The sequence below is a fragment of the Salvelinus namaycush genome, chromosome 14 (assembly GCF_016432855.1).
Source record: "Salvelinus namaycush isolate Seneca chromosome 14, SaNama_1.0, whole genome shotgun sequence".
Lineage (NCBI taxonomy): Eukaryota > Metazoa > Chordata > Actinopteri > Salmoniformes > Salmonidae > Salvelinus > Salvelinus namaycush.
Window position 1 is genome coordinate 36,403,657 of NC_052320.1, and position 27,996 is coordinate 36,431,652.

The window sequence follows — 27,996 nt, forward strand, 5'->3', positions numbered from 1 at the left end:
GGACCAATTGGAGGTTTACTTAGTAGAAATGCAAATATCATGGTACAGCTATATAGACACTCAATCATCATGTTACTTTTTAATGGTACGTTTACAAACATATATTTTGATAAAAATAATTGAAAGTTCTGTCTCATTATGGTAAGTGGTGAAATAAGTATAGCCAGTTACAATTGTAATGGCCTAGCAGATAATAAGAAAAGACAATCAGTATTTACCTGGCTAAAAGAGAAGAAATATAATATCTATTGTTTACAGGAAACCCATTCAACAGTTTTAGATGAAGTTTTGTGGAAAAAGAACTGGGGGCGAAATATATTTCTCCCATGGGCAAAGAAATTCGAAAGGGGTAATGGTTTTAATTCATAATTTTTATCCAAATGTGCAAATTGTCCAAACAGATCCTCAAGGTAGATGGATTATTTTAAATATGTTATTGGACAATAAACAGATATGGCTTATTAACCTATACGGTCCGAATAATGATGATCCAAGCTTCTTTGAAAATATATATAAGAATTTATCAACTCTACAAGCAACACAAGTCTCTATTATTATGGTGGGAGATTTTAATACGGTCTTAAATACCTCTATGGACCGGAAAGGAAATCACACTACAAACTATCACCCTCAGGCACTTAAGGAAATCATGAATGTCATGGATATATTGGAATTAGTGGATATATGGAGACTTAAATACCCTGACCTAGTGAGATATACATGGCGGAGGCTTAATCAAGCTAGTCGTCTTGACTACTTTCTTATACCATTCTCTCTGGCACCAAAAGTTAGTGTTGATAGGGGACAGAATACAGTCGGATCATCACATAATTGGCATATATATTACTCTTACAGAATTTCCACGTGGGCGAGGATATTGGAAATTTAATCAAAGCCTACTAGATGATAAATTGTTTAGAACCAGGACTGAAGAATTTATAACTGACTTTTTCAGACATAACATAGGTACAGCAGATCCCCTTATTGTATGGGACACTTTTAAGTGTGCCTTTAGAGGCCATGCAATTCAGTACTCATCTATAAAACAAAAGCAATTTAGATCAAAAGAGTCCATAATAACAAAGGAAATTGAAGGACTAACAGTACAGTTAGATAGCAATAAAAACGGTACCATAGAGGCACAGAATAAGTTAGAGGAAAAACAAAAAGAAATGGAGGAACTTATTCAAGAAAGATCCAGTGTAATACTGTATATTATAAAAACAAAGCGAACTGGATGGAATAAGGGGGAAAATGCACCAAATTCTTTTTCAATCTTCAATATAGAAATGCTACCAAAGAAATGTATTAAAACTTGTTACAAATGATGGAGTCATGCATGATTCACCAAATGATATTTTGAAAGAGGAAGTAAAGTACTTTAAGAATATGTTTTCGTTTCAGGCTCCTCCATCTCCACTAACTGAAACTAATTGTATGGATTTTTCCCCTAATAATAATGTAAAATTAACATTTTACAGAGGAGGAACTGCTTGATTAGGAACTGCTTGATGAGGAGAGGAGGAACTGCTTGATGCAATTGGGGCTTTTAAGGATGGGAAAACTCCAGGGCTGGATGGCATACCAGTGGAAGTATACAACACTTTTTTTGATATACTCAGGACCATTATTACCTTGTTTTAACCACTCCTATATAAATGGTAGATTATCAGACACGCAACAAGAAGGTCTGATATCATTATTACTGAAACAGGACCCAAGTGGTATATATAAAGATCCAGTCCATTTAAAAAATTGGAGACCTCTTACACTTCAGTGTTGTGATGCAAAAATCCTAGCAAAATGCTTGGCGCGTAGAATTAAAAAAGTATTGTCAGATATTATTCATCCTAATCAGACAGGTTTTTTACATGGACGATACATTGGAGATAATATAAGACAAGTACTGGAAACAATAGAATACTATGAAATATCGGGGACACCAGGCCTGGTTTTCATAGCTGATTTTGAAAAGGCTTTTGATAAAGTACGACTGGAGTTTATATATAAATGCCTAGAATATTTCAATTTTGGGGAATCTCTTATAAAATGGGTTAAAGTTATGTATAGTAAGCCTAGGTGTAAAATAGTAAATAATGGCTACATCTCAGAAAGTTTTAAACTATCTAGAGGAGTAAAACAAGGTTGTCCACTATCGGCATATCTATTTATTATTGCCATTGAAATGTTAGCTGTTAAGATTAGATCAAACAATAATATTAAGGGATTAGAAATCCGTGGCTTAAAAACTAAGGTGTCATTGTACGCTGATGATTCATGTTTTCTTTTAAAAACACAATTAGAGTCTCTCCACGGCCTCATAGAGGATCTAGATACTTTTGCTATCCTCTCTGGATTAAAACCAAATTCTGATAAATGTACCATATTACGTATTGGATCACAAAAAAATTCACATTTTACATTACCATGTAGTTTACCAATTTGTCACGTCCTGACCATAGTTCTTATGTGTTTTGCTTGTTTAGTGTTGGTCAGGACGTGAGCTGGGTGGGAATTCTATGTTGTGTGTCTAGTTCGTCTGTTTCTGTGTCCAGCCTAATATGGTTCTCAATCAGAGACAGCTGTCAATCGTTGTCCCTGATTGAGAATCATATATAGGTGGCTTGTTTTGTGTTGGGGATTGTGGGTGGTTGTTTCCTGTCTCTGTGTTTGTATTCTGCACCAGATAGGACTGTTTCGGTTTGCCACATTTTGTTATTTTGTTCGTTGTAAGTGTTCACTGTTTTTGTTTAATTAAACATGTTGAGCACTGGCTACGCTGCGTGTTGGTCCGATCCCTGTTTCACCCTCTCTTATAGTGAAGAGAGGGAAGGCTGCCGTTACAGAACCACCCACCAAACCCGGACCAAGCAGCGTAGCAACGGGCAGCAACGGCAGCAGCAGCAGCAGCGGGACCAGGAGAAATGGACTTGGGAGGACGTATTGGACGGAAAGGGTTGCTACACATGGGAGGAGATCCTGGCTGGTAAGGATCGCCTTCCATGGGAACAGGTGGAGGCAGCTAGGAGAGCGAAAGCAGCTGAGAAGGGGAACCGGTGTTATGAGGGAACACGGCTGGCCAGGAAGCCCGAGAAGAAATCCCAAAAATTTCTTGGGGGGGGGGGGCTAAAGGGTAGTGTGGCGAAGTCAGGTAGGAGACCTGCGCCCACTTCCCATGCTTACCGTGGAGAGCGGGAGTACGGGCAGACACCGTGTTGTGCGGAAGAGCGCACGGTGTCTTCTGTACGTGTGCTTAGCCCGGTGCGGTACATTCCAGCTCCACGTATCGGCCGGGCTAGAGTGAGCATTTAGCCAGGTGCCATGAAGCCGGCTCAACGCGTCTGGTCTCCAGTGCGTCTCCTCGGGCCGGCATACATGGCACCAGCCTTACGCATGGTGTCCCCGGTTCGCCTACACAGCCCAGTGCGGGTTATTCCACCTCCCCGCATTGGTCGGGCTACGGGGAGCATTCAACCAGGTAAGGTTGGGCAGGCTCAGTGCTCAAGGGAGCCAGTACGCCTGCACGGTCCGGTATATCCGGCGCCACCTTCCCGCCCCAGCCCAGTACCATCAGTGCCTACACCACGCACTAGGCTTCCTGTGCGTCTCCAGAGCCCTGTTCCTCCTCCACGCACTAGCCCTATGGTGCGTGTCTCCAGCCCGGTACCAACAGTTCCGGCACCACGCACCAAGCCTCCTGTGCGTCTCCAGAGCCCTGTACGCACTGTTCCTTCTCCCCGCACTCGCCCTGAGGTGCGTGCCCTCAGCCCGGTACCACCAGTGCCGGTACCACGCACCAGGCCTATAGTGTGCTTTGAGAATTCAGTGTGCCCTGTTCCTGCTCCCCGCACTAGCCTTGAGGTGCGTGTCTCCAGTCCGGTACCACCAGTTCCGGCACCACGCACCAGGCCTACTGTGCGCCTCAGCAGGTCAGAGTCGGCCGTCTGCCCAACGCCGCCTGCACTGCTCGTCTGCCCAGCGCCGTCTGAGCCATCCGTCTGCCCAGCGCCATCTGAGCCATCCGTCTGCCCAGCGCCATCTGAGCCATCCGTCTGCCCAGCGCCATCTGAGCCATCCGTCTGCCCAGCGCCATCTGAGCCATCCGTCTGCCCAGCGCCATCTGAGCCATCCGTCTGCCACGAGCCTTCAGAGCCGCCCATCTGTCCCGAGCCATTAGAGCCGCCCGTCAGTCAGGAGCTGCCAGAGCCGCCAGCCAGTCAGGAGCTGCCAGAGCCGCCAGCCAGTCAGGAGCTGCCAGAGCCGCCAGCCAGTCAGGAGCTGCCAGAGCCGCCAGCCAGTCAGGAGCTGCCAGAGCCGCCAGCCAGTCAGGAGCTGCCAGAGCCGCCAGCCAGTCAGGAGCTGCCAGAGCCGCCAGCCAGTCAGGAGCTGCCAGAGCCGCCAGCCAGTCAGGAGCTGCCAGAGCCGCCAGACAGTCGTGAGCTGCCCTCCAGTCGTGAGCCGCCAGACAGTCGTGAGCTGCCCTCCAGTCGTGAGCTGCCCTCCAGTCGTGAGCTGCCCTCCAGTCGTGAGCTGCCTTCCAGTCGTGAGCTGCCCTACAGTCGTGAGCTGCCCTACAGTCGTGAGCTGCCCTACAGTCGTGAGCTGCCCTACAGTCGTGAGCTGCCCTACAGTCGTGAGCTGCCCTACAGTCATGAGCTGCCCTACAGTCATGAGCTGCCAGAGCCGCCAGCCAGTCAGGAGCTGCCAGAGCCGCCAGCCAGTCAGGAGCTGCCAGAGCCGCCAGCCAGTCAGGAGCTGCCAGAGCCGCCAGCCAGTCAGGAGCTGCCAGAGCCGCCAGCCAGTCAGGAGCTGCCAGAGCCGCCAACCAGTCAGGAGCTGCCAGAGCCGCCAGCCAGTCAGGAGCTGCCAGAGCCGCCAGCCAGTCAGGAGCTGCCAGAGCCGCCAGACAGTCGTGAGCTGCCCTCCAGTCGTGAGCTGCCCTCCAGACCCTCCCCTTGAGTTTTAGGGGTGCGTTCGGAGTCCGCACCTCAGGGGGGGGGGGGGGGGTACTGTCACGTCCTGACCATAGTTCTTATGTGTTTTGCTTGTTTAGTGTTGGTCAGGACGTGAGCTGGGTGGGAATTCTATGTTGTGTGTCTAGTTCGTCTGTTTCTGTGTCCAGCCTAATATGGTTCTCAATCAGAGACAGCTGTCAATCGTTGTCCCTGATTGAGAATCATATATAGGTGGCTTGTTTTGTGTTGGGGATTGTGGGTGGTTGTTTCCTGTCTCTGTGTTTGTATTCTGCACCAGATAGGACTGTTTCGGTTTGCCACATTTTGTTATTTTGTTCGTTGTAAGTGTTCACTGTTTTTGTTTAATTAAACATGTTGAGCACTGGCTACGCTGCGTGTTGGTCCGATCCCTGTTTCACCCTCTCTTATAGTGAAGAGAGGGAAGGCTGCCGTTACACAATTAAATGGTCTGATATATACAAATCCCAAAAGAAAGAAATTATCTAACTCCAATAAGTTTTTATAGAAAGTTAGCAAACATAGATAAGATCTTGCTACCATGGAAAGGAAAATACCTGTCTATTTGTGGAAAAATCACCCTGATTAACTCTTTAGTCATATCACAGTTTACCTATTTGCTTATGCTTTTGCCTACACCTAGTGACCTGCTTTTTAAATTATATGAACAAAAAATATTCAATTTTATTTGGAACGGCAAGCCAGATAAAATTAAAAGGGCCTATTTATATAACGAATATGAATTTGGAGGGCAGAAATTATTAAATGTTAAAGCATTAGACCTCTCACTAAAGGCAACAGTCATACAAAAGTTATACTTAAATCCAAACTGGTTCTCTAGTAAATTGGTACGAATGTCTCATCCTATGTTCAAGAAGGGCCTTTATTCAGATTACACCTGCTCACTTTCGGTTGTTTGAAAAGGAAATCATCTCCAAAATATATTTCTTTTTTAAACAAGCCTTAGAAAGTTGGTTGCAATTTTAGTTTAATCCACCTGAAAGGACGGAACAAATAGTACAACAAATATTGTGGTTAAATTCAAATATACTAATTGATTAAAAAAAAATGTATTTATCGAAGAATAAAAAAAATAAAAAAAAGGTATCATTTTAGTAAATGATATCATAAATAGGACTGGTGGAGTTATGTCCCACATGCAGCTAACACAGACATATGGAAATGTCTGCTCTACCCAAAATTACAACCAATTAATTGCAGCATTACCACAAAAATGGAAGAGGCAAGTAGAAGGGGAAAAAAGTAAGGAACTTGTATGTCGGCCCTGTATTAAAGAACATAAATGGTTAAAGAAAAGTGTGATAAATAAAAACATATACCAATTTCATTTAAGGACCAAAAAACTGACAGCTGTGCCATATAAATTCCAAAATAGTTGGGAAGAGATTTTCGATGTACCCATTCCATGGCACATGGTTTATGAATTGATACGCAAAACAACGCCGGATTCAAAACTTCGAATTTTCAATTTAAATTACTATACAAAATTCTTGCAACTAATAGAATGTTATATATATGGGGGATACAATCTTCCCAGCTCTGCAGATTCTGCTGTGAGGAGGCAGAGTCATTAGATCATTTATTTTGGTATTGTCCATATGTAGCTCGTTTTTGGTCACAGGTCCAGGAATGGCTGAAGAATTGCAACATTTGCCTAGAACTAACGCTATACTGGGTGATTTGAAAAGCCATAGTCAATCAATCAATAATATAATTATTATTTTAGCAAAAATGTTTATTTTTAATTTACAATCTGTAGAAGCTATGAGAAAAGGAAGGTTCAATTATTTTGTGAAGCATCACAGCACAGTTGAAAAATATATGGCAAATAGAAATCCGAAATGGAGGATGTTGAGCGATAGATGGGATTGGTTGAATGGACCTGAAGGGTGGGACTAATAACAAGATAAACAATGTAAAACATACCGGATCTGTAAAATGTATATAGGTTCGGAACTTTTGTGAAATAGCACAGTTACAAATAGAAATCAAACTGGATGGACATCAGAAATAGAGGAAGGACTAAGAACAAACAAGAGAGAACTATTGTAAAGTAGACTGTGTCTGTAAAATGTGTATAAGATGTATAAATTGAAGGTAAAAGCGTGTTTATTAGTTTACTCCAATTGGGGGATCGGTGGTAGGATTTGCGGGGAATAATAATAAAGGTATATTCTTTTAAAAAGTATGTATGTCTATATAGGTATGTGTATGTATATATGTGTATATGTATGCATGCGTGTATGGATATATATATTTACCCAAAAAATATGGGGGATTGGAAATTATGCAGACAATTACATTGATGGAAGCAACATTCTTTCCGCAATATTAAGCTGATCCACCCCTTAAAAAAATAATAATAATTCAACCCTGGCCAAACCCTCACCTAACCCGGACGATGCTAGGCCAATTGTGCGCCGCGCTATGGGACTCCCGGTCACGGACGGTTGTGACACAGCCTGGGATCGAACCCGGGTCTGCAGTGACGCCTCAAGCACTGTGATGCAGTGCCTTGGATGCTGCGCACCAGTGGCCATCTTTTCAATCAAATCATGGTGCCGCTTTTGTTCACATATTCTGCCCCATTTTTACATAGCGACACGACTGTAGTGAGCAGCATGGACATATGTGATGAGAGTTGGCAGATTTTGTTATGGTGGGTGCAATTGTGCAGTGTAGTATGTTTGAGTGAGTCAGGTCAACATTGGGAGCATAGATTATCATTAGCCTAGGTTAGTTAGTTCAGTGTCATTTCTGAACTAACTGAACATCTATCCTCAACAACCCACAGCGCATGCGCGGGATGTTCCCCAATGCTGGAAGGGGGGCACGAGTGAAAAAGTTTGGGAACCCCTGTACTAATGTACCAATGGAGACGAAATGGCTCATATAGCTAACTACCTACAGTTTATGCAATTGCAATCTTGCACTTTTCCCTGATCTTTGACAGAAGTAGCAGAGAGTAGCCTACGACAGCTCATTATGCCGACGCCACCCCTGTTGTTTGGCCCTGCAGTACGAGCGACAGTGTTGACGCGGTGTGGGGACGGGGGGCGTGACAGTAAGTCCATTGCACTTGGCCTTGGCAACTCCGCCACCACCACACGCACTCTGTGGTCGTTGAGCCAGTGTGCGGTCTATCTCTCCTTTTAGCTCTAGATTAGCCATTTTCATAGGTTTACCAACACCCCTCTCTCTGTAATTCTCTCTGACTCTATCCCCCGCACAAATTCAAGGCGATTTTCCTAGTCTTTACCCTGACGTCGTTAGTGTTTTTTATCCCGGACAGTATTTTACACAGTTAAAGTGTATTTTTGACAGAAGTGCGCACAGATGGAGGACTATCACAAACCCGACCAGCAGACCCTGCAGACGCTTAGGAACATCGCCAACCGGCTCAGGATCAATTCTATCAAGGCTACAACTGCTGCAGGCAGTGGGTAAGCACCATGTTTTAATTAATGCTTCAACAGAAAAATAAATGTGCAATATGAGGTGTCCATGCAGCCTATGTGATAGGTTTACATGCGTAATGGCCATGGCTCGGACATTGTGTGCGTATATTACGCATCGCTCCAGAAAAGGCTACCGTTCTTAATTTTAGTTGTCCATTTGGCATTAACATTTGACATGGATGAAATTGGGTTTTTAAACCGTGCTAATACATATAGATGTAGATAAAATATGTAGCAATTGTGTTATGTCTTATTATGTTGTAATAGCGATCCCAGGTGGCGCAGCGGTGTAAGTCACTGCATCTCAGTGCAAGAGGCGTCCCTGGCGCCTCCCTGCAAGAGGGATTCGAATCCAGTCTGTATCTGGTTCGAATCCAGTCTGTATCTCATAGGGCTGCGCACAATTGGCCCAGCGTCGTCCGTGTTTGGCCGCAGTCGTTGTAAATAAGAATTTGTTCTTAACTGACTTTCCTAGTTAAATAAAGGTTAAATTTAAAAAAATATATATATATATATATATAAATAATAGACTACTCTTTGCAGGTGCATTGACACGCTACTGCACATTCGAAAATAATGTTTAACTTTGAATTCTTATTTTTTCTGTTAATGTAAAATGTGAGCGAAAACCCATTCAATGTGATTCAATAATGAATGGGTCGTTACACGTGGTGGCGACGTTGGGTTCGTCCGCCGCAACTAAAGGGACCGCGTTCGTGCCTGGCGCTCCAACGCGCCTGCGTAAATTCAGCCCTTCACCTCCCATCCTCTTCGCGAAGCGAAACGATTGGTGACGGGCTGATTTTGATGCTCGTCGGACAACCGCGACCTGGGCAATCTCCAACCAATGCCCTCGCTTTCTATAATTATTTTTCAGGCTTGTCCTTTTGTATATTTTGGGGGGCACACGATATTGGGGTTAAGCCAGATAGCGGTGAATGTTGTTAGAACACGTGTTATTTATATTTTGAGACATTCATTCATTCGATGTTCTTATTTCCCTAGGCCTACTTATTACAGTATAGTAAACAGCTCACATAAAATATACTATTAGAGGCATTATAACCAGGGACACAACCTTTTAGTAAATGTTTCTAATTCCACTTCGACAAATAACGCCAAGGCAGAATTATACTTCTTTTTTGGGGGTTCATTTATTTGTCTTTTCATTGATGATTTACTTCAATACATATTTATTTTATTCATTGTTTGTCTGTTTTGACCACCTTTCCGTTTCAGGTTGATAAAAATAAAAATTCTGGTGGCTACCTGGCACCTGTGCTATGGTGAAGTATTATAAATGGCCATGCTCTGTTTGGAATCTCGTATGTTATAGATGCTTTCAAATAACGTTTTTATATTGATGGCTTTTGCATTTTGCTTCAAGCATGGAGTTTTGTCAACAAACAAAATAAGTGTTTTTGTGGTCAGCTGTAATAAAACTGTTTGAAGTGTTGGGTAACTGTCTAACCCTGACTGAATGTATTGAAGAGGGTCAGCCTTATGTTACAGGCAAATAGTGGATTGATTGTGTTGAATGAGTGTTAACGCTTTATTACAAGATGACAGTTGCAGTTGGTACACAGACTAATATAGGCTTACCCCAGCACTCAATGAAGAATGAATACCAGAGTTTAAGTCTAGGTGACCAAATGCAGCTGAAGAGGCCTTTGTTTCGTTTGATCCTCCAACAGTGTGTGCGTGTTGTGAAGTCTTGGCTCTGACTGTCAATGTGTCTGCATGTGTGTGTCTAGTGGAAACATTGGAGGGCGATGTAGTAGTCTATACTGATTGTAGGTCATTTAGTGTGTGTGTGTGAGACACTTTCCAGCTATACACTTCAGTGTGAGCTGAGCACGTGGAGGTGTGTGTGTTTTATTTGTGTGTGCATGTGTCAGTCGGAGCCCTGGTCTGACCCGTTGTCCTGTCCTCTCTGGCCTCCAGTCACCCCACATCATGCTGCAGTGTGGCAGAGATCATGTCTGTGCTCTTCTTCCATACCATGAAGTACCGCCCTGAGGAACCCCGGAACATCAACAGCGACCGCTTCGTCCTCTCCAAGGTACCACTCTCACCCCGTCTAGACATCCCTAACCCCTTAACCTCCCTCCGGGGAAATACAGGCATCCCAGGCCCAGATGGTGGTGAAACGTTTACATGCACAGTGTGAAGGCTTTCAAAGGTACACTTTCCCTTATTCATTTGAAGTGATTTAACCTTAATGCCTCTGTGCTCAACCTGTCTAAATTCGATGTTATTGAGTCTGTGATAAAGTATGACGTCTGCCAAGTCCATTCTAAAGCAGTGCCTCCATGTTCACCTCTAAGGTAAGGCCTACTGTAGTAGCTAAGCTCCTCCCCTTCTGTAATGACCCCATTAGCCTCATTGGACAGATGTGGGACACCCGATCTGTCTTTCAGTCACCCGCCTGGGCATCAGACTCCGTTTAATCAAGTTTGTCAGAGTAGATTGGCGGAGTGGTTAGAACCCTTAGCCAGCTCAAGGGCTCTGTATCAAACTCATTCCATTTCCAAAAATCGACCTGATGAATTGATGGAAAGCTGTATGTTCATAGGATTTTTAACCAGTCAGATTGCATTGGCCAGTCTGTGCTGGGAAGAGCCAGCCATATGATTTGAGAGTTTTTAAAGGCCCAATTTGTAGAGTAAGCATGTAATCTGGTGCAGGGACCTGGGCCCTTTAGGAGACCGACCGGGAGGCGGGAATGTAATCCTGTTGGGACTACTGGAATATCATTAATTTAGAAGGTGTGGAAGGAAGAACGTTTGGGATGAGTTTCTCAATCCAAGAAATGCAAGTGGTCCAGGCACCGAGTGTGATACTGTATGTGTGAGTCTAACATAGGGGAATAACAGCTCGGCTGTAAAAGATGGCTGTAGTGAATAGTTGAAGTTTGTTTATACATTAACTAGGGTCCGTTGTGCGTGTTCTGTCTGCATGAGGTCATGTCTGTGTGCGATGGTAACAAAGTCGTAACTTGTATCTGCGAGACTGTTCTCTCTCTCTCTCTCTCTCTCTAACTCTGTCCCTCCCTCTCTTTCTCTGTCTCCTCCAGGGCCATGCAGCCCCGGTGCTTTACGCGGTGTGGGCCGAGACAGGCTACCTGAAGGAGAGCGAACTGCTCAACCTCCGTAAGGTCGACTCCATCCTGGAGGGACACCCTGTGCCGGTGAGAATAGGAGCAGGAAGTGACCTGTCGATCCACACGACACGACCTTGTTTGGCCCACAAATAACCTCTGCGCTCCACTAACACAGTGAGAGTTAGCCTTTTTAAAAGCCTGGCTTACCTTTTAGCCCTTTCTCGCTCACAGACCCGTTCACCCATGACTGTTTTTTACCTGTTTGTTAAACAGTCAAATTTATCCTCCGAAGCCCTACGTGTCCCTTTTTTCAGAGCACTGGTGTTCCCTTGTTAAAGAGAGGAAGTCTGAGCCCACAACATACACTATATACTGCCGTGTAGACTGTATGTGCTTGTGTGACAGACAGGCTGTCCAAGGCCCCTTTTGTGTGCACGCACAGTAACTTCCTAGTAATGCCATGCCCTGTTCACACATGCGTGAGTAAGCCACTGATTCCCTCAATTAAGATTGGGTGTCTCTTCATCTAATGCTTACACATTGATTTACCCTGTTGAGCTGTTACTATGACCACTGAATGAATGTGTATATTTAGGAAGTGTGTTTGAGAGGAAGTGTGTGTTTTGTGGACAGTATGTGATTTTGATGGTAATGTGACCTGAATGTGGGTGTGTTATGACTGAGTAGGTAGTCTTTGTGTGGGATTAGTTTGTGTCGGTGCAATTTAACGGCGTAGTTGATATAATGTTTGAAGACTTTGTTTAATGTGTAATGTGTGTTTGTTGGTGTAATGCATGTTTATTATGTGCTGTGATGTGTTTGTGTATTGTCTAACATTTGTGCGTGTGTGTGTGTGTGTGTGTGTTGACAGAAGCAGCAGTTTGTGGATGTGGCCACTGGCTCTCTTGGACAGGGTCTGGGGGCTGCCTGCGGGATGGCCTACACTGGGAAATACTTTGACAAGGCCAGGTGAGAGACCATTCTCCCACATACACACCTCTGCACATATGGACTTCTGCATAGGACTCAGTGACATGCTCGACACCCCTCTAAGGTCATTCTTTAGATGCGCGGTCATACGTTGTCTGGCTATACAAGAACCCACAGAGACAGACAGACCAACACACAAATAATCAGATACATAGCATAGAGAAAGGGAAGTGAGCGCAAGGAAATATGTGCAATTAAATCAATCAGAAGCACCCACGATGAACGTATACGGTGATACTCCCCCACACATAGGCATAAAGCCGGCCCGTTCATAGACAAAGGCATGCATGGACACAACAAACACACCTACAGTCATGGTGCGCACTCTCTGACATTTCACCACCGCTACGGAGAGTAGATGCAAGCTGACAGCCATAGCTGGTCTTGTATGTAGGGGCGTGGAGAGAGGCTGGCCGTTTCACTGCTGAACATGGTTTGGAAGCCAGCTTCTTTATTGTGCGAGACGAGTTCTAGAACGGCCATGTGAACACTGGCAGACAGCCATAGACAGCGTTCCAGGCTCCACTGTCTGTATATGACAAAAGCAGATTCCCCTTTTATATCTGAATCCATAGAAAAAACTAGAACAGTAGAGGACAGCTGAGCTGTACTTTGGGGTTAGGGATAGACTTTGAAATAGGATTTTTTTGTTGCTATTTTCTGGTTTCATTTTGGGAACCGTATAACAGAGCAGTCTGCTGTAGAATGTATACGCGGGATGGGTTAGATGCGCTTTCTCTGCATTTTGTTCAGTCAATTCTTCTGCTCTAATAATCAGGGCTACGAGAGAGCCTCCCTCTTCTCCTTCTTTTGCTCTTCTCACTCCCTTAGCTCTCTCACTACTAACCCTCCCTTTGTTAGTTGTTCTCCTTATTATGTCTATCTCTGATCAGCTACCCAAGAAAGACCTGAAAATAGCCCATATTAATATAATAGCCTTAAAAATAAGGGTCATGAATTCAATAACTTGCTAACATCAGATAACATTCATATATTAGGCATTTCCGAGACTCACTTAGATGATTCCTTTGATACAGCAGTTGCAATACAAGCATATAACATCTACTGAAGAGACGGGAATGCCTATGGCGAGGTGTTGCTGTATATACTCAGGGCCATATCACTGTAATGCTTATAGAAGATCTCATGTCAAGTGTTATTGATGTGTTGTGGTTGCAGGTTCACCTGCCTCCTCTAAAACCTCTTATTGTATCTAGATAATGTGTGTGAAATGCTAGATGGTGTATTTGATGTAAACAGAGAGGTCTATTTTCTTGGGGACCTGCATATTGTCTGGTTTTCATCAAGCTGTCCGCTCAAGAGGAAGCTTCTCACTGTAACCAGTGCCTATAATCTGGTTTAGGTTATTAATCAACCTACCAGGGTGTTTACAAACACGACAGGAACTATCAACTATATCATGTATTGATCACATGTTTACTAATACTGTAGAACTTTGTTCTGAAGCTGTATCCGTACCCATTGGATGCAGCGATCACAATATAGTGACTATATCCAGGAAAGCCAAAGTTCCTAAAGCTGGGCCTAAAATAGTGTATAAGAAATCATACAAAAGATTTTGCTGTGACTCTTATGTGGATGATGTAAACAATATTTGATGTAAACAATGAGGAGCATCCAGACGCTGCACTTGACGAATTTATGACATTGCTTCTTCCAATCATTGATAAACATGCACCTGTTAAGAAACTGACTGTTAGAACTGTTAAGGCTCCATGGATTGATGAGGAATTGAAAAACTGTATGGTTGAAAGAGATGGGTCAAAAGGAGTGGCTAATAAGTCTGTCTTACTGCAAATTGAGATATTTTGTGACTAAACTTAACAAAAAGAAGAAACTGTATTATGAAGCCAAGATCAATGATTTAAAGAATTATGGAAAGACAAATTCAACTACATTTTTCATCAAATCAGATGACTTATTCATCACAAATCCATTTGATATTGTCAATTATTTTAATGATTATTTCATTGCCAAAGTGGGCAAACTTAGGCAGGAAATGCCAACGACAAGCAGTGAGCCATCGTTCTCATGCATTAAACAAATAATGAAAAAAACGTTTGAATCTTGTAAAGTTAGTGTGGGAGAGGTGGAAATATTTATTGTTATCGATCAATAATGCCAAACCTCCTGGCATTGACAAATTAGATGGAAAACTACTGAGAAAGGTAGCTGACTCTATAGCCACTCCTATATGTCATATCTTTCCTCTGAGCCTAGAGGAAAGGGTTGTCCTCAGGCCTGGAGGGAAGCCAAAGTCAAGAATGGTAAAGCGGCCTTTATTGTTTCTAACAGCCAACCTATCAGCTTGCTGCCAGCTCTGAGCAAATTGTTGGAAAAAATAGTGTTTGACCAAATACAATGCTATTTTTCTGTAAACAAATGAATAAGACTTTCAGCATGCTTATAGAGAAGGGCACGCAACATGTACTGCACTGACACAAATGACTGATTGGTTGAAATAAATGTTGTGGGAGCTGTGCTGTTAGATTTCAGTAACATCTTTGATATTATTGACCATAACCTGCTGAAAAACCTCTCCCATATTGTGGAATCAGAGCTATCTATCTAATAGAACACAGACTTTTCTTTATTGGAAGCATCTCTGATGTTAAACATATAAAGTGTGGTGTATCGCAGGGCAGCTCTCTTGGCCCTCTACTCTTTTCTATTTTTATCAATGACCTGCCACTGGCAATTAACAAAGCCTGTTTGTCCATGTATGCTGATGATTCAACCCTATACGCATGCGTCAGCAACTACAGCTAGTGAAGTCCCTGCAACCCTAAACAAAGAATTGCAGTCAGTTTTAGAATAGGTGGCCAGTAATAAACCGGTCCAGAACATCTCTAAAACGAATTGCATTGTATCTGATACAAATCATTCCCTAAGTTCTAGACCTGTGGCTGTTGAGCAAATTGAGGTGACTAAATTACTTGGCGTTTATCTTAGGTTGTAAACGGTCATGTTCAAAACATATTGACTCAATGGTTGTAAAGATTGGGAGAGATCTGTCCGTGATGCTCTGCACCACACCCCACAAGGCAAGTCTTGATTACTGTCCAGTCATCTGGTCATGTGCTGCAAATAATGACCTAGTTAAGCTGCATCTGGCCCAAAACAGAGCTGCACGTTTTGCTCTTCATTGTAATCAAAGGGCTAATATCAATACTATGCATGCCAGTCTCTTGGCTAAGAGAATTGTTTGCATAGTTAACTTACACACAGCACTGACACACACACTTAAAAGACATGCCTCCAGGGGTCTTTTCACAGCCGCCAGGTCCCAAACAAATTCAAGAAAACATACAGTATTATACAGAGCCATGAGTTTATGGAACTCCCTTCCATCTCATACAGCGCAAGTGAACAGCGAACGAGGTTTAAAAAAAACAATAAAGCAACACCTCACGGCACAACGCCTCTCCCCCATGTGACCTCGGCTCATGGGGATCCTAATGAAATCAACAACAACAAAAGAGCGTGCTTTTTCCCTCGCCTCTCGCTCGCTCTCTCTTTCTCGGGAGCTACTGCAGCATCCAGCCTCAACTCTGACTTGTCTGTAATGTATGACTGCTTTTGTTACAAAATCTTCCTCTTATAGTCTGTGACCCCGAAAACATACAGCCCTACATGCCTAGGCCAGTGTCACGGATAAAGGGAGTGATCTATGAATCAAATGACTGAATGTGTCAAATACACTTAGCAGGAGGGTGAGGATTAGTGAGTCAAAATGTCACATTACAGCTTTAAAACCTCACTGACAGTACCCTGTTTAATTGATTCGGCAAATGGAGTTTGAATATGATTATCCATGCTTAGCTGATCAAAGTGCACCGTAAAACAATTTGGCGCAGGTTCACAAGGGTGTGCGTGGAGACGACGTTTCCCTGTCGTTGGGTCTATGTTTGACAGAACACCCTGAGGGCTCTCAGTACAGGTTTGGACTGTGAGCTGTCAGTTTGATGTGTTCTGTTCTCACCCCTCTAATACTCTCACCTTGTACTCTCCCTGGGGCAATGCTGTGGCATTATATGAGAGAGAGAGCATCTCTGTCTGAAGAGATGTAGTCTAGTCTAAAGCTTAGACTACTCGCCTCAACCAATGCATTATGGTAAAATACAATATTGGTTGATCCATTACCTGTCTAAATAGAAGGTTAAATTAAAGGTTAGACTGCGTAGTTATCCTGTTACACGCATGGAGGTGTATTTTAAATGTGATTATTACATATTGTCTTTCAAAGGCTTTGTGTGTTTGAACAAGGTCTCGATCTCTGTGCTACGAGGGGCACCCAAACTCCTACCTAATCCAGGCAGTGCTTTAGAGTTTAGAGCTGCAGAAGCCCAGTAATCCCTCAGAATGTGTAGGATAAACTCTCCTGTGTGTATGTGTGTGTGTTGTCTTAAGCACATACTTACACACACACACACGCCGTTATGCACATTTGAAGGGTTACCTCAGTTGGGTTACCATTGTGTGTGTGTGTGACGGTTGTCTTAAGAGTATGGCTTTTGCCCCGACCTAATGCCCTGTTGGCATAGCCTTTGACAGCCAGCGATTTATTAGGGATGGCAAAACGTTAATCTGTGAAAAGCTTTTGACTTTGTGTAAATAGCTCTCTTCATACAGTGTCATTCCTCCAAAACAATAGAATAGTCATTTATCCATTCATATTCGGATATTTACTTTTGTCCATGGAATTAACGAGCTACATAATCACCATTATCATCAACTCATATGTTATAACAACCAATCAGTCAACACACTGCTAATGTATCATATACACTATATTTACAAAAGTATGTGGACACCCCTTCAAATGTGTGATTCGGCTATTTCAGCCACACCCGTTCCTCAAATTTCTGCAGTGCTAGAGCTGCCCCAGTCAACTGTAAGTGATGTTATTGTGAAGTGGAAACGTCTAGGAGCATCAAATGCTCAGCCGCAAAGTGGTAGGTCACACAAGCTCACAGAACGGGAACCTCGAGTGTTGAAGCGCGTAGCTCGTAAGAATCGTCTGTCCTCAGTTGCAACACTCAATACCGAGTTCCCAACTGCCTCTGGAAGCAATGTCGACACAAGAACCGACAGGAGCTTCATGAAATGGGTTTCCATGGCTGAGCAGCTGCACACAAGTCTAAGATCACCATGCGCAAATCCAAGCGTTGGCTTGAGTGGTGTAAAGCTCGCCGCCATTGGACTCTGGAGCAGTGGAAACGTGTTCTCTGGAGTGATGAATCATGCTTCACCACCTGGCAGTCCAACTGATAAATCTGGGTTTGGCAGATATCAGGAGAACACTACCTGCCCGAATGCGTAGTGTCAACTGTAAAGTTTGGTGGAGGTGGAATAATGGTCTGGGACTGTTTTTCATGGTTCAGGCTAGGCCCCTTCGTTCCAGTGAAGGGAAATCTTAAAGCTACAGCATACACTAGACCATTCTGTGCTTCCAAATTTGTGGCAACTGTTTGGGGAAGTCCCTTTCCTGTTTCAGCCTGACGATGCACCCATGCACAAAGCGAGGTCCATACAGAAATGGTTTGTCGAGATTGCTGTGGAAGAACTTGACTGGCCTGCACTGAGTCCTGACCTCAACCCCATCGAACACCTTTGGGATGAATTGGAATGCCGACTACGAGCCAGGCCTAGTTGCCCAACATCAGTTCCTTCCCTGAAGAGTGGAGGTTGTTTATAGTAGCAAATGAGGAGACCAACTCCGTATTAATGCCCATGATTTTGGAAATAGATGTTCGACGAGCAAGTGTCCACATACTTTTGGTCATGTAGTGTACCATGATGTAAGCCTATTAGATTGTGTTGATTTGATTTAAATTGCATTGCAGCTCTTAAGTTTAACCAGTGTGTTGGTGCAGGGAAGGGCTTTCTGTCTGTCAGTGAGAGGTGCTGCTCCCCTGAGGCGAGACTAACTGAGAGTAACCGGGAGGGAGGATGTTAAACGGTAACTGGTCCAGGTGTCTGTGGCTCCCTCTCTGGGCTCCGGAATGTTGTCCGGTTCGGAATGCGTGCCTAATGCGTTGTGTCTCAGCCTATCTTCTCGCTTTAATGAGAATGTGTCTATTTGACTGGAAAGCTGTCAGGCCCTGTTAACCATGCAGGGTGATGGGAGATCTGAGAGGGTTTCAACTGTTCCTGTTCGCTCTGTATCGGGGAGGGCGGTTGAGGGGGGGCCTCATTTCGAAGATGAAGGGTGGGGGTTGCGTGGAAAAATGTATGCCGGAAGGGGAGGAGATGTTGAGGGAGAGTGTTATAGTTCTGCACCTTTTGTGATGCATGTCATCCCTTAGTCAATCAAGTGGTAATCAATTGAAAATTGTGGATTAGTCATATAACTCTACGTGTTTGTTTATTACAAAAGCTTTACTGCTGTGATCTTGTTTATTACAAAAGCTTTACTGCTGTGATCTTGTTTATTACAAAAGCTTTACTGCTGTGATCTTGCGTCTAATTCTGTCTGTCTGTGTCTGTCTCTCCGTAGCTACAGTGTGTACTGCCTGCTGGGTGATGGGGAGATGTCTGAGGGCTCGGTGTGGGAGGCCATGGCCTTCGCCTCTTACTACCAGCTGGACAACCTGGTCGCCATCCTGGACATCAACCGTCTGGGCCAGAGTGACCCGGCTCCACTGCAGCACCACGTGGAGAAGTACCAGAAGCGCTGCGAAGCCTTCGGGTGAGTGCTGGGAGGAAGTCTGTCCTCGAATGTGTGGCCTAGAGACCGTGAAAGTGGGCCTGAGAATGTAAATGACTCCCACCAATTTTTCCCTGGTGTGCGTTTGTGTTTGTAGGTGGAATGCCATCATTGTGGACGGGCACAGTGTGGACGAGCTGACTAAGGTTCTGAGCCAACCCCGTCACCAGCCCACCGCCATCGTAGCCAAAACCATCAAGGGCAAGGGAATCCCAGGTACACACTCCCCAACAGTAATACAGTTCACCAGAAACCGTATCACATGCGCCCGTATAGGTACTAGTACAGACGGGTTCACCCAGAGACTAACCAAACCCTAATGCTATACCAGGGGGGATGAGATGGAAATCCTGCTAGCAGCACTACCGTTTCCTGAAATATACTAACACTGCTTGATTGGGATACTGACCGACTCCCCTCTACCCATTCACATTCCAAAATATCCGTAGTGCTCAGCTGCTGCTTTGTAATCAATACCTACTATCAAACCCCACTAATCCTAAAATCAAAAAGGTATAATCTGTGCCTGTCCCGTAAAAGACAAAGTTATGTCCGAAGGACCTGAATCAGCCCTCCCTGTCTTCTCTGAGGGGCACCTAAACCTGTGGTAATCTGGGCAGTGCTTTAGAGATTTAACTGCAGCAGCCTGTTAATCCCTCCGCATGTGTAGGACATACTCAGATCACTGGCCTTTGTCTGGCTGTTGTCATGAGAATAGGACTTTTGATGTGGAGCCCTGACCTATGGAATTGTATTTTGATGTCCACTCGTGTAAGACTTTGTGATGAGAGGGGGGGGGCGTTGAGGAATATCTCTTTTACGACCATTCGATGCTGATATTATCAAACAGATATATAAAATAAGCAGATTGCCCACCAATCGATGCACTGCTTATATACATACTAAAGCCGTATTTGCTGTGCGTGTGTGTGTGTGTGTATTTCATGTTCTCTGTGTGTGTTATAGCTGTGGAGGACAAGATGGGCTGGCATGGGAAGCCCCTGCCCAAGGAGATGGCTGAGGGGGTGCTGAAGGACATCCAGGCGCGCATCATGAACAGTAATAAGCGCCTGTACCCCGCTACGCCCACTGAGGACGCCCCGCCCGTCAGCCTGCGCAACGTTCGCATGCCCAGCGCACCCAGCTACAAACTCGGAGAGAAGGTGCGTGTACTTGAGTAGAGAGAGGGAGCAAGAGCGTTTGAGAGAGAGACGCTTTAAGTCCTGGAACAAGGCACAGGCACTATCTTGACTTACACGAATGGTTTAATGAATTAACCCATTGGTTGTGTTTGGCTCCAGATTGCCACGCGGAAGGCCTATGGCATGGCTCTGGCTAAGCTAGGCCGCTACAACGAGCATGTGGTGGCTCTGGATGGAGACACCAAGAACTCCACCTTCTCTGAGCTCTTTAAGAACGAGCACCCCGAACGCTACGTCGAGTGCTACATTGCCGAGCAGAACATGGTAAGCTTAGCTGACACCCAATGCCACATATCTGACCTGAGTCGAGGTCTAGTAGGCTGAACTGAAGTGTACTGCTCACAAAATCTTCATAAGAGATAGTTAACGTCTCTCCCAAAAAAGACAATGATAAGCTGTAAGCACTATGTGACGTCAACTCAAAATGACCATCAAAGTTCCATCCAGACCATTCGTACTGTAGGCCTGCATGTCTTTGTATTTGAACGGCTGTAGAAACCCGGCCTCTTCTGCTTCTTTCCCCCCTCATATGTGAATTATTCACCTCTGACATACAGTGCCACACCCCCACTTCCAGGGCCTGGATCCTTCTACCTGGTTGAAGGATCCATAATGTCGTAATGTCTCGGCAATGTCTCGGCATGATTTCAGTGGCAGTTCCTTCAGAGGCGTCATTAGCAGGTTTAGTGGATCTGTGTTGTGGCCTGTGACTCGTTGTGACTCCCACACACAATAGAGAAGTAAAATATAGGGCCTCCCGGGTGGCGCAGTGGTCTAGGGCACTGCATCGCAGTGCTAACTGCGCCACCAGAGTCTCTGGGTTCGCGCCCAGGCTCTGTCGCAGCCGGCCGCGACCAGGAGGTCCGTGGGGCGACGCACAATTGGGCTAGCGTCGTCCGGGTTAGGGTGGGTTTGGCCGGTAGGGATATCCTTGTCTCATCGCGCTCCAGCGACTCCTGTGGCGGGCCGGGCGCAGTGCGCGCTAACCAAGGGGGCCAGGTGCACGGTGTTTCCTCCGACACATTGGTGCGGCTGGCTTCCGGGTTGGAGGCGCGCTGTGTTAAAGAAGCAGTGCGGCTAGGTTGGGTTGTGCTTCGGAGGACGCATGGCTTTCGACCTTCGTCTCTCCCGAGCCCGTACGGGAGTTGTAGCGATGAGACAAGATAGTAATTACTAGCGATTGGATACCACGAAAATTGGGGAGAAAAGGGGATAAAATTTAAAAAAAAAATAAAAAAAAAAGAGAAGTAAAATATAGATCAGATGTTATTTCGATGAATGATTTACCCTCGCCGTGCTGTCACATTAAATATTATTAAGGGATTGGAACATTTGAATGCTTTGTTGGATTTCTATGTATCTTGTTGTTTGTCCCTGACAACGATAATACTCTATGCTAGCTAATGACACTTTGCTTTGCTGTACCTAATGTACATGGCATTTGTTTAAACCACCAATGCACTGTGTTTTCGTGAGTAAAAGCTCTCACTGACAATGTCTCACACAGGCCCCATTCCCTTAGCAAGGCCTCATGGGGAACAGGGGAATGGCATTTCTCAGGGCTAACGGGAAAGGAAATGGGACAAACAGAACATTTCCCCCGTATGAATTGAAAGATGCTGGCTCCCTCCGTATGTGTCTAAGGATTGACGTGACGCACGTTGGGCAGACTGTGAGAACACAAGTTGCTCAGGCTTCTATCTGGTCTTTGTAATCACGAACACCGCTTTCCTCCCTCTCCTCCTCTGTCAGGTGAGCATTGCGGTGGGCTGTGCCACGCGGGACCGCAACGTGGTGTTCGCCAGCACCTTCGCCACCTTCTTCACGCGTGCCTACGACCAGCTTCGCATGGCCGCCATCTCCGAGAGCAACATCAACCTGTGTGGCTCCCACTGCGGTGTGTCCATCGGTCAGTCCGCCCACTGACCTTTGACCCAGCCTAGTGAACTGTCTGTGTGGTGACCCCTGTGACTTCCTCACTGTGACCCTGACGTAGCTCTCAGCACTTGTTCCTCTGGGAATGATTCAGCCCACTGCAGAAGACTTGGCTTACTGTCACACAGTGCTAACACAGTGCTTCCCCTAAAACTGTTTAGGTGGAGAGGGCCTTTGGCTTCAGTTGGTTTTGATCTAACATTTTGGTAACACTCCTGCAGTGGGTTGAATCGTTCCCTCGTTAACCTCGCGTCGTATACTCCTGTATTATTTCCTGACTCCTGAACTTTGCTTTTGTTTCTTCATATCTTCCTTCCATCTATTAATGTATCAGTGTGGCACCGGCCAGCACTCGTTCCCTCCCTCCCCCTCTCTCTCTCTGTGTCACGGAAGTGGTGGTGGCGGCCAGGCTTCCTTTTGGTTCCTCAGGTACATTGCATGCCCACGCCGACTTGCCCCACTGAACGCATGCCTGCCCTGTAGCTTTCACTTTCAGCAGCCCCAAACACTCCAAGTGTTGTTCTGTCTGACTTGTGCGTGTGTGTGTACGTGCGTGTGTGTGTGTTCTAGGAGAGGATGGTCCTTCTCAGATGGGCCTCGAAGACATTGCCATGTTCAGAGCCATTCCCACGGCAACCGTTTTCTACCCTAGCGACGGCGTGTCCACTGAGAAAGCTGTGGAGCTGGCCGCCAACACAAAGGTACTCAGAACCCTCTCTATCACATCTGCCTCTTGCTTTGCGCTCACTCTGCAATATGGTGGTAGGCCGTCATTGTAAACTGCCTAGTTAAATAAAGGTTAAAAAAACTAAATATATTGTGTTCACACAGCTGCTGAGTATGACTCTGTTTTAATAAACCGGTCTGATAAATGACAAGATAATGAAAGTCCAAAGGCTGATTTGACATGTTCCATCTATGCTTCAGGGTGTGTGTTTCATCAGAACCAGTCGCCCAGAGAACACTGTTCTCTACAACAGCAACGAGGACTTTCATGTGGGACAGGCGAAGGTATGGAGACCAATGATGTTTTTTTTACTGCACTGCCCCTTTAAAGACTTACAACTGTCTTAAAGTACTTACATGCTTGCTACATATATATTTTAATTGAAATACATATTTTTATATTTTAATTGAAATATGCCTAGATAATAGAAACCTCCATCTCTTGTCCACCAGGTTGTGTACAAGACCAACGATGATCATGTGACGGTGATCGGAGCGGGCGTGACCCTTCACGAGGCACTGGCAGCTGCTGAAATGCTAAAGAAGGGTACAGAACCGTTATTTTGGAAAGTTACATAGATCCGTCACAGTAACTCGGTCTATATTCTACATTTGCTGTCAGTAAATGTGCTCTTTACCCAGGCACTGATGGCATCAACGTCTTCTGAGTGACATATGCACGCACACACACAAACATACTGACCCTTTGTTGTGAGATTTGTCCCATTAAGGCATTGGACCGTTCATCATGATCTGGAGCAGGCCCTCGGATGGAGATATATACTGTATAAATACAGTGCATTCAGAAAGTATTCAGACCCCTTGACTTTTTCCACATTGTGTTACGTTAGAGCCTTATTCTACACACAATACCCCATAATGACAAAGCAAAAACAGGTTTTTAGAATTTTTTGCGCATTTTAAAACTGAAATATCACATTTACGTAAGTATTCAGACCCTTTACTCAGTACTTTGTGGAAGCACCTTTGGCAGCGATTACAGCCTCGAGTCTTCTTGGGTAGGACGCTACAAGCTTGGCACACCTGTATTTGGGGAGATTCTCCCATTCTTTTCTGCAGATCCTCTCAAGCTCTGTCAGGTTGGAGGGGGAGCGTTGCTGCATAACTATTTGCAGGTCTCTCCAGAGATGTCAAATTCAAATCAAATGTTATCGTCACATACGCGTGTTTAGCAGATGTTATTGCGGGTGTAGCGAAAATGCTTGTTTGATCAGGTTCAAGTCCGGGCTCTGGCTGGGCCACTCAAGGACATTCAGAGACTTGTCCCGAAGCCACTCCTGCGTTGTCTTGGCTGTGTGCTTAGGGTCTTTGTCCTGTTGGAAGGTGAACCTTCGCCCCAGTCTGAGGTCCTGAGCTCTCTAGAGCAGGTTTTCGTCAAGGATCTCTCTGTACTTTGCTCCGTTCATCTTTCCTTTGATCCTGACTAGTCTCCCAGTCCCTGCCGCTGAAAAACAGCCCCACAGCATGATGCTGCCACCACCATGCTTCACAGTAGAGATGGTGCCAGGTTTCCTCCAGATGTAACGCTTGGCATTCAGGCCAAAAGATTTCAATCTTGGTTTCTCATGGTCTGAGAGTCTTTAGGTACCTTTTGGCAAACTCCAAGCAGGCTGTCATGTGCCTTTTACTGAGGAGTGGCTTCCGTCTGGCCACTCTACCATAAAGGCCTGATTGGTGGAGTGCTACAGAGATGGTTGTCCTTCTGGAAGGTTCTCCATCTCCACAGAGGAACCCTGGATCTCTCTTAGTGACCACTGGGTTCTTGGTCTGACCAAGGCCCTTCTCCCCCGATTGCTCAGTTTGGCTGGGCGGCAAGCTCTAAGAAGTCTTGGTGGTTCCAAACTCCTTCCATTTAAAAACAATGGAGGCCACTGTGTTCTTGGGGACCTTCAATGCTGCAGGCATTTTTTGGTACCCTTCCCCAGATCTGTGCCTCGACACAATGCTGTTTCAGAGCTCTACGGACAATTCCTTCGACCTCATGGCTTGGTTTTTGCTCTGACATGCACGATGATCAATGGAAACAGGGTGCACCTGAGCTCAATTTCGAGTATCATAGCAAGGGGTCTGAATATTTGTGAAAATAAGGCTTTTTTGGGTTTTTTATACATTTGTAAACATTTCTAAACCTGTTTTCGCTTTGTCATTATGGGGTATTGCGTGGTAGATTGATGAGGATTTTTTATTTATTTAATCCATTTTAGAATACGGCTGTAACGTAACAAAATGTGGAATAAGTCAAGTGGTCTGAATACTTTTTAAGCCATCTAAATTTGTTATCATGGTCAATTTACCTGCTGGGAGCCCCCCATTTGATTTTGTTAGACTCACTCAGATATAATATTAAAAATTGCTAATATTTCTCTCCACCCTATGGCAAAATGTGTAGAATTGCAGGAAATTAGCTGTAAAACTGCAACATTTTCTTCTCCACCCCATGGCAAAATGTGTAGAATTGCACAAAATTAACTCTAAAACTTTTTTAAAAGTTCTCTCCACTGTCAAGAGCGGGGTCCATAAAATGTTTTGCTTTCAATGGGGGGGGGGGGGGGGGGGGTATATGGATGTGGGTACGCAGACCTGCAAGCAACTGTTGCCCCTCATGATGAGTTCAGATGTTTTATGTCTGCCACCCCCATGAAAGTTGTCCATCCCTGATCTGGTGTATATGCCAACTGTAGTGACTGATAGTGGCACTCTTTTAATAAGCATTTACACCCCAACATCAGAGTCGGAGTGCTCCGGAATTGACAAATGTCTGGATATCTCTCTACTCTCTCTCTCTTGTATTGGTTAAGAGGAATTAGTCCTTTCCTGTGGCTCATTGTATGATCTTGTGTTTATCAGAGAGGATCAACATTCGAGTGATTGACCCTTTCACCATCAAGCCTCTGGACTCCAAGACCATCGTCGAGCACGCCAAGGCCACCAGGGGACGCATCATCACAGTGGAGGACCACTACTACGAGGGTGGGTACTCTGCGCGCACACAGGCTGCCTTCTGAACTCAGGTTATCTTATTCCAGTGGCGTATGTGGTGGAGTGCCTCTGAGGTATGTAGTAATAGATATAACATTATGGAGTTGCCAGGCATTCCTATGATTTGTGGTTAACACTCTTTCATATTGAGAAGTGGCATGGCTGCAGTATTTGTGAATGTGCAGGAGGAGGAGGAGGAGGAGAAGAGACTAGCGTCCCTCAGTGTTTTTCCACTTCAGCTCTGATCTGGCCTTTGGGCTTCGACTGACCTAGAAAACAGGAAGGGGGGGAAAAACACAAGTCCAAAAGTGTGTGTGGTTTTATTTTGGCACAGTTGCCTTATTTGTCCCTTGGGATGTATACAGTCCGTTGATGGAACTAAACAAAGAAAGGAATGAGCACAGCCATGCCACAGTCAGCATCTTAACATTAACTAACCTCCTAACCTCCCGAGTGGTGCAGCGGTCTAAAGCACTGCATCACAGCCACTACAGACACCCTGGTTCGATTCCAGGCTGTATCACAACTGGCCGTGATTGGAAGGCCCAGCGTCCTCCGGGTTTGGCCGATGTAGGCCAAACCTTACAAACCCTAACTAGGCAAGTCAGTTCTTAACTGACTTGCCTAGTTAAATTCGCTTTTTTTTATTTTTTATGAGAGAATCCATGCTGTGACAACCCCCAATCCCCACCCCCATCTATACATGAGCATGAATAGTGTATTATGACAGGTGAGCGTGCAAGGGCGAGGTGGGGGGACAGGGGTGGGCGTCCACTCAGAGCCACAGGGGGTGGGAGGACCATGTGTGAGGGAGAGGAAGGGGAGGCTGTGGTTGGGGTGTTAGAGGGGCTGTATGGAGAGACCCAGGCCTCAAGAACCCCCATAGTGCAGATGGCTACTACAGTAAAGTGGTGGAACACCCTCTCTTGGCCCCGGCCCCCCTTCACCACCCCGGCCTGATTGTCAGTCAATGAGTGGGTGGTGGCAGGCCTGTCAGGGAGGCTCAGGTCCCAGTGGTGCTCAGTGGGCCGTTGAGGTGTCAGTGATACAGGGTCAGTTGATTAGAAGACAAAATCGATGCATAGTTTGGACTGACTGGCCAGCTACTGTACATGCTGTACAGCAAAGCAGGGTTTCACTGCACAAAGACAGACCACTCAGCAAGATGGACACGAAGGAGTTAGAGAAGGATGGGAGATGTAGTCTTAGCACTTAACACGTTTGTCCTATGAAGACCCAGAAAATAGTGCTCCCTAGTCTTCACTTTGTGACAAATGTTATAAAAAGGGCTACCATATAAATGTGATTGACTGACATGTGGTTGTAATTATTTAGGGGGCCTGGGAGAGGCCGTGTGTTCAGCTGTGGTAAATGAGACGGGCTTCAATGTGCACCGTATGGCCGTGGCCCACGTTCCCCGCAGCGGCAAACCCACCGAGCTCCTCAAGATCTTCGGCATCGACCGCGACGCCATCGTGCAGGCCGTCCGCAAGATGCTTAGCAGCTCCGCCAACGCCAAGTAGACCACTACCGGTGCCACGGCACCATTGTCATGGAAACATCAACAGGGAAGCACTTCTGGCCACACCCACTCTCCCTCTCTGAGAATAAGAAGTATGAATCAAATAATTATAACTGTCAATGTGGTTTTGAACCTTGACCCCTTTTAAGTTCAGTACCCCCACTCCACCCCATCCCAGAGAAAGTAATGAGTACTGCTGTAGTCTAAGTAAGCAGTGAATGTTTTTTTGAGTAATTTTTGTCCCCCCCAAAAATTCCACATTCGACACACCCCACGTGTGTGTGTGGACATGGGTCTGGTGTAGAGCACTGTTTTTAGCCCCTCCTGACTGGGACT

The 27,996-nt window shown here is 45.3% G+C and overlaps 1 protein-coding gene across 1 annotated transcript; it reads left to right on the plus strand.

The window, feature by feature from the left end:
* The first annotated feature begins 8,123 nt into the window (after positions 1-8,123).
* On the plus strand, positions 8,124-27,995 carry LOC120058975 (transketolase-like). Its single transcript, XM_039007730.1, has 14 exons — positions 8,124-8,437; positions 10,397-10,514; positions 11,529-11,642; positions 12,427-12,524; positions 19,066-19,257; positions 19,373-19,491; positions 20,242-20,438; positions 20,577-20,741; positions 22,230-22,386; positions 22,983-23,113; positions 23,340-23,423; positions 23,592-23,685; positions 26,007-26,129; positions 27,474-27,995. The coding sequence occupies exons 1-14, from the start codon at positions 8,331-8,333 to the stop codon at positions 27,659-27,661; spliced, it is 1,887 nt and encodes a 628-aa protein (XP_038863658.1). The 5' UTR covers positions 8,124-8,330; the 3' UTR covers positions 27,662-27,995.
* Position 27,996: the final 1 nt, after the last annotated feature.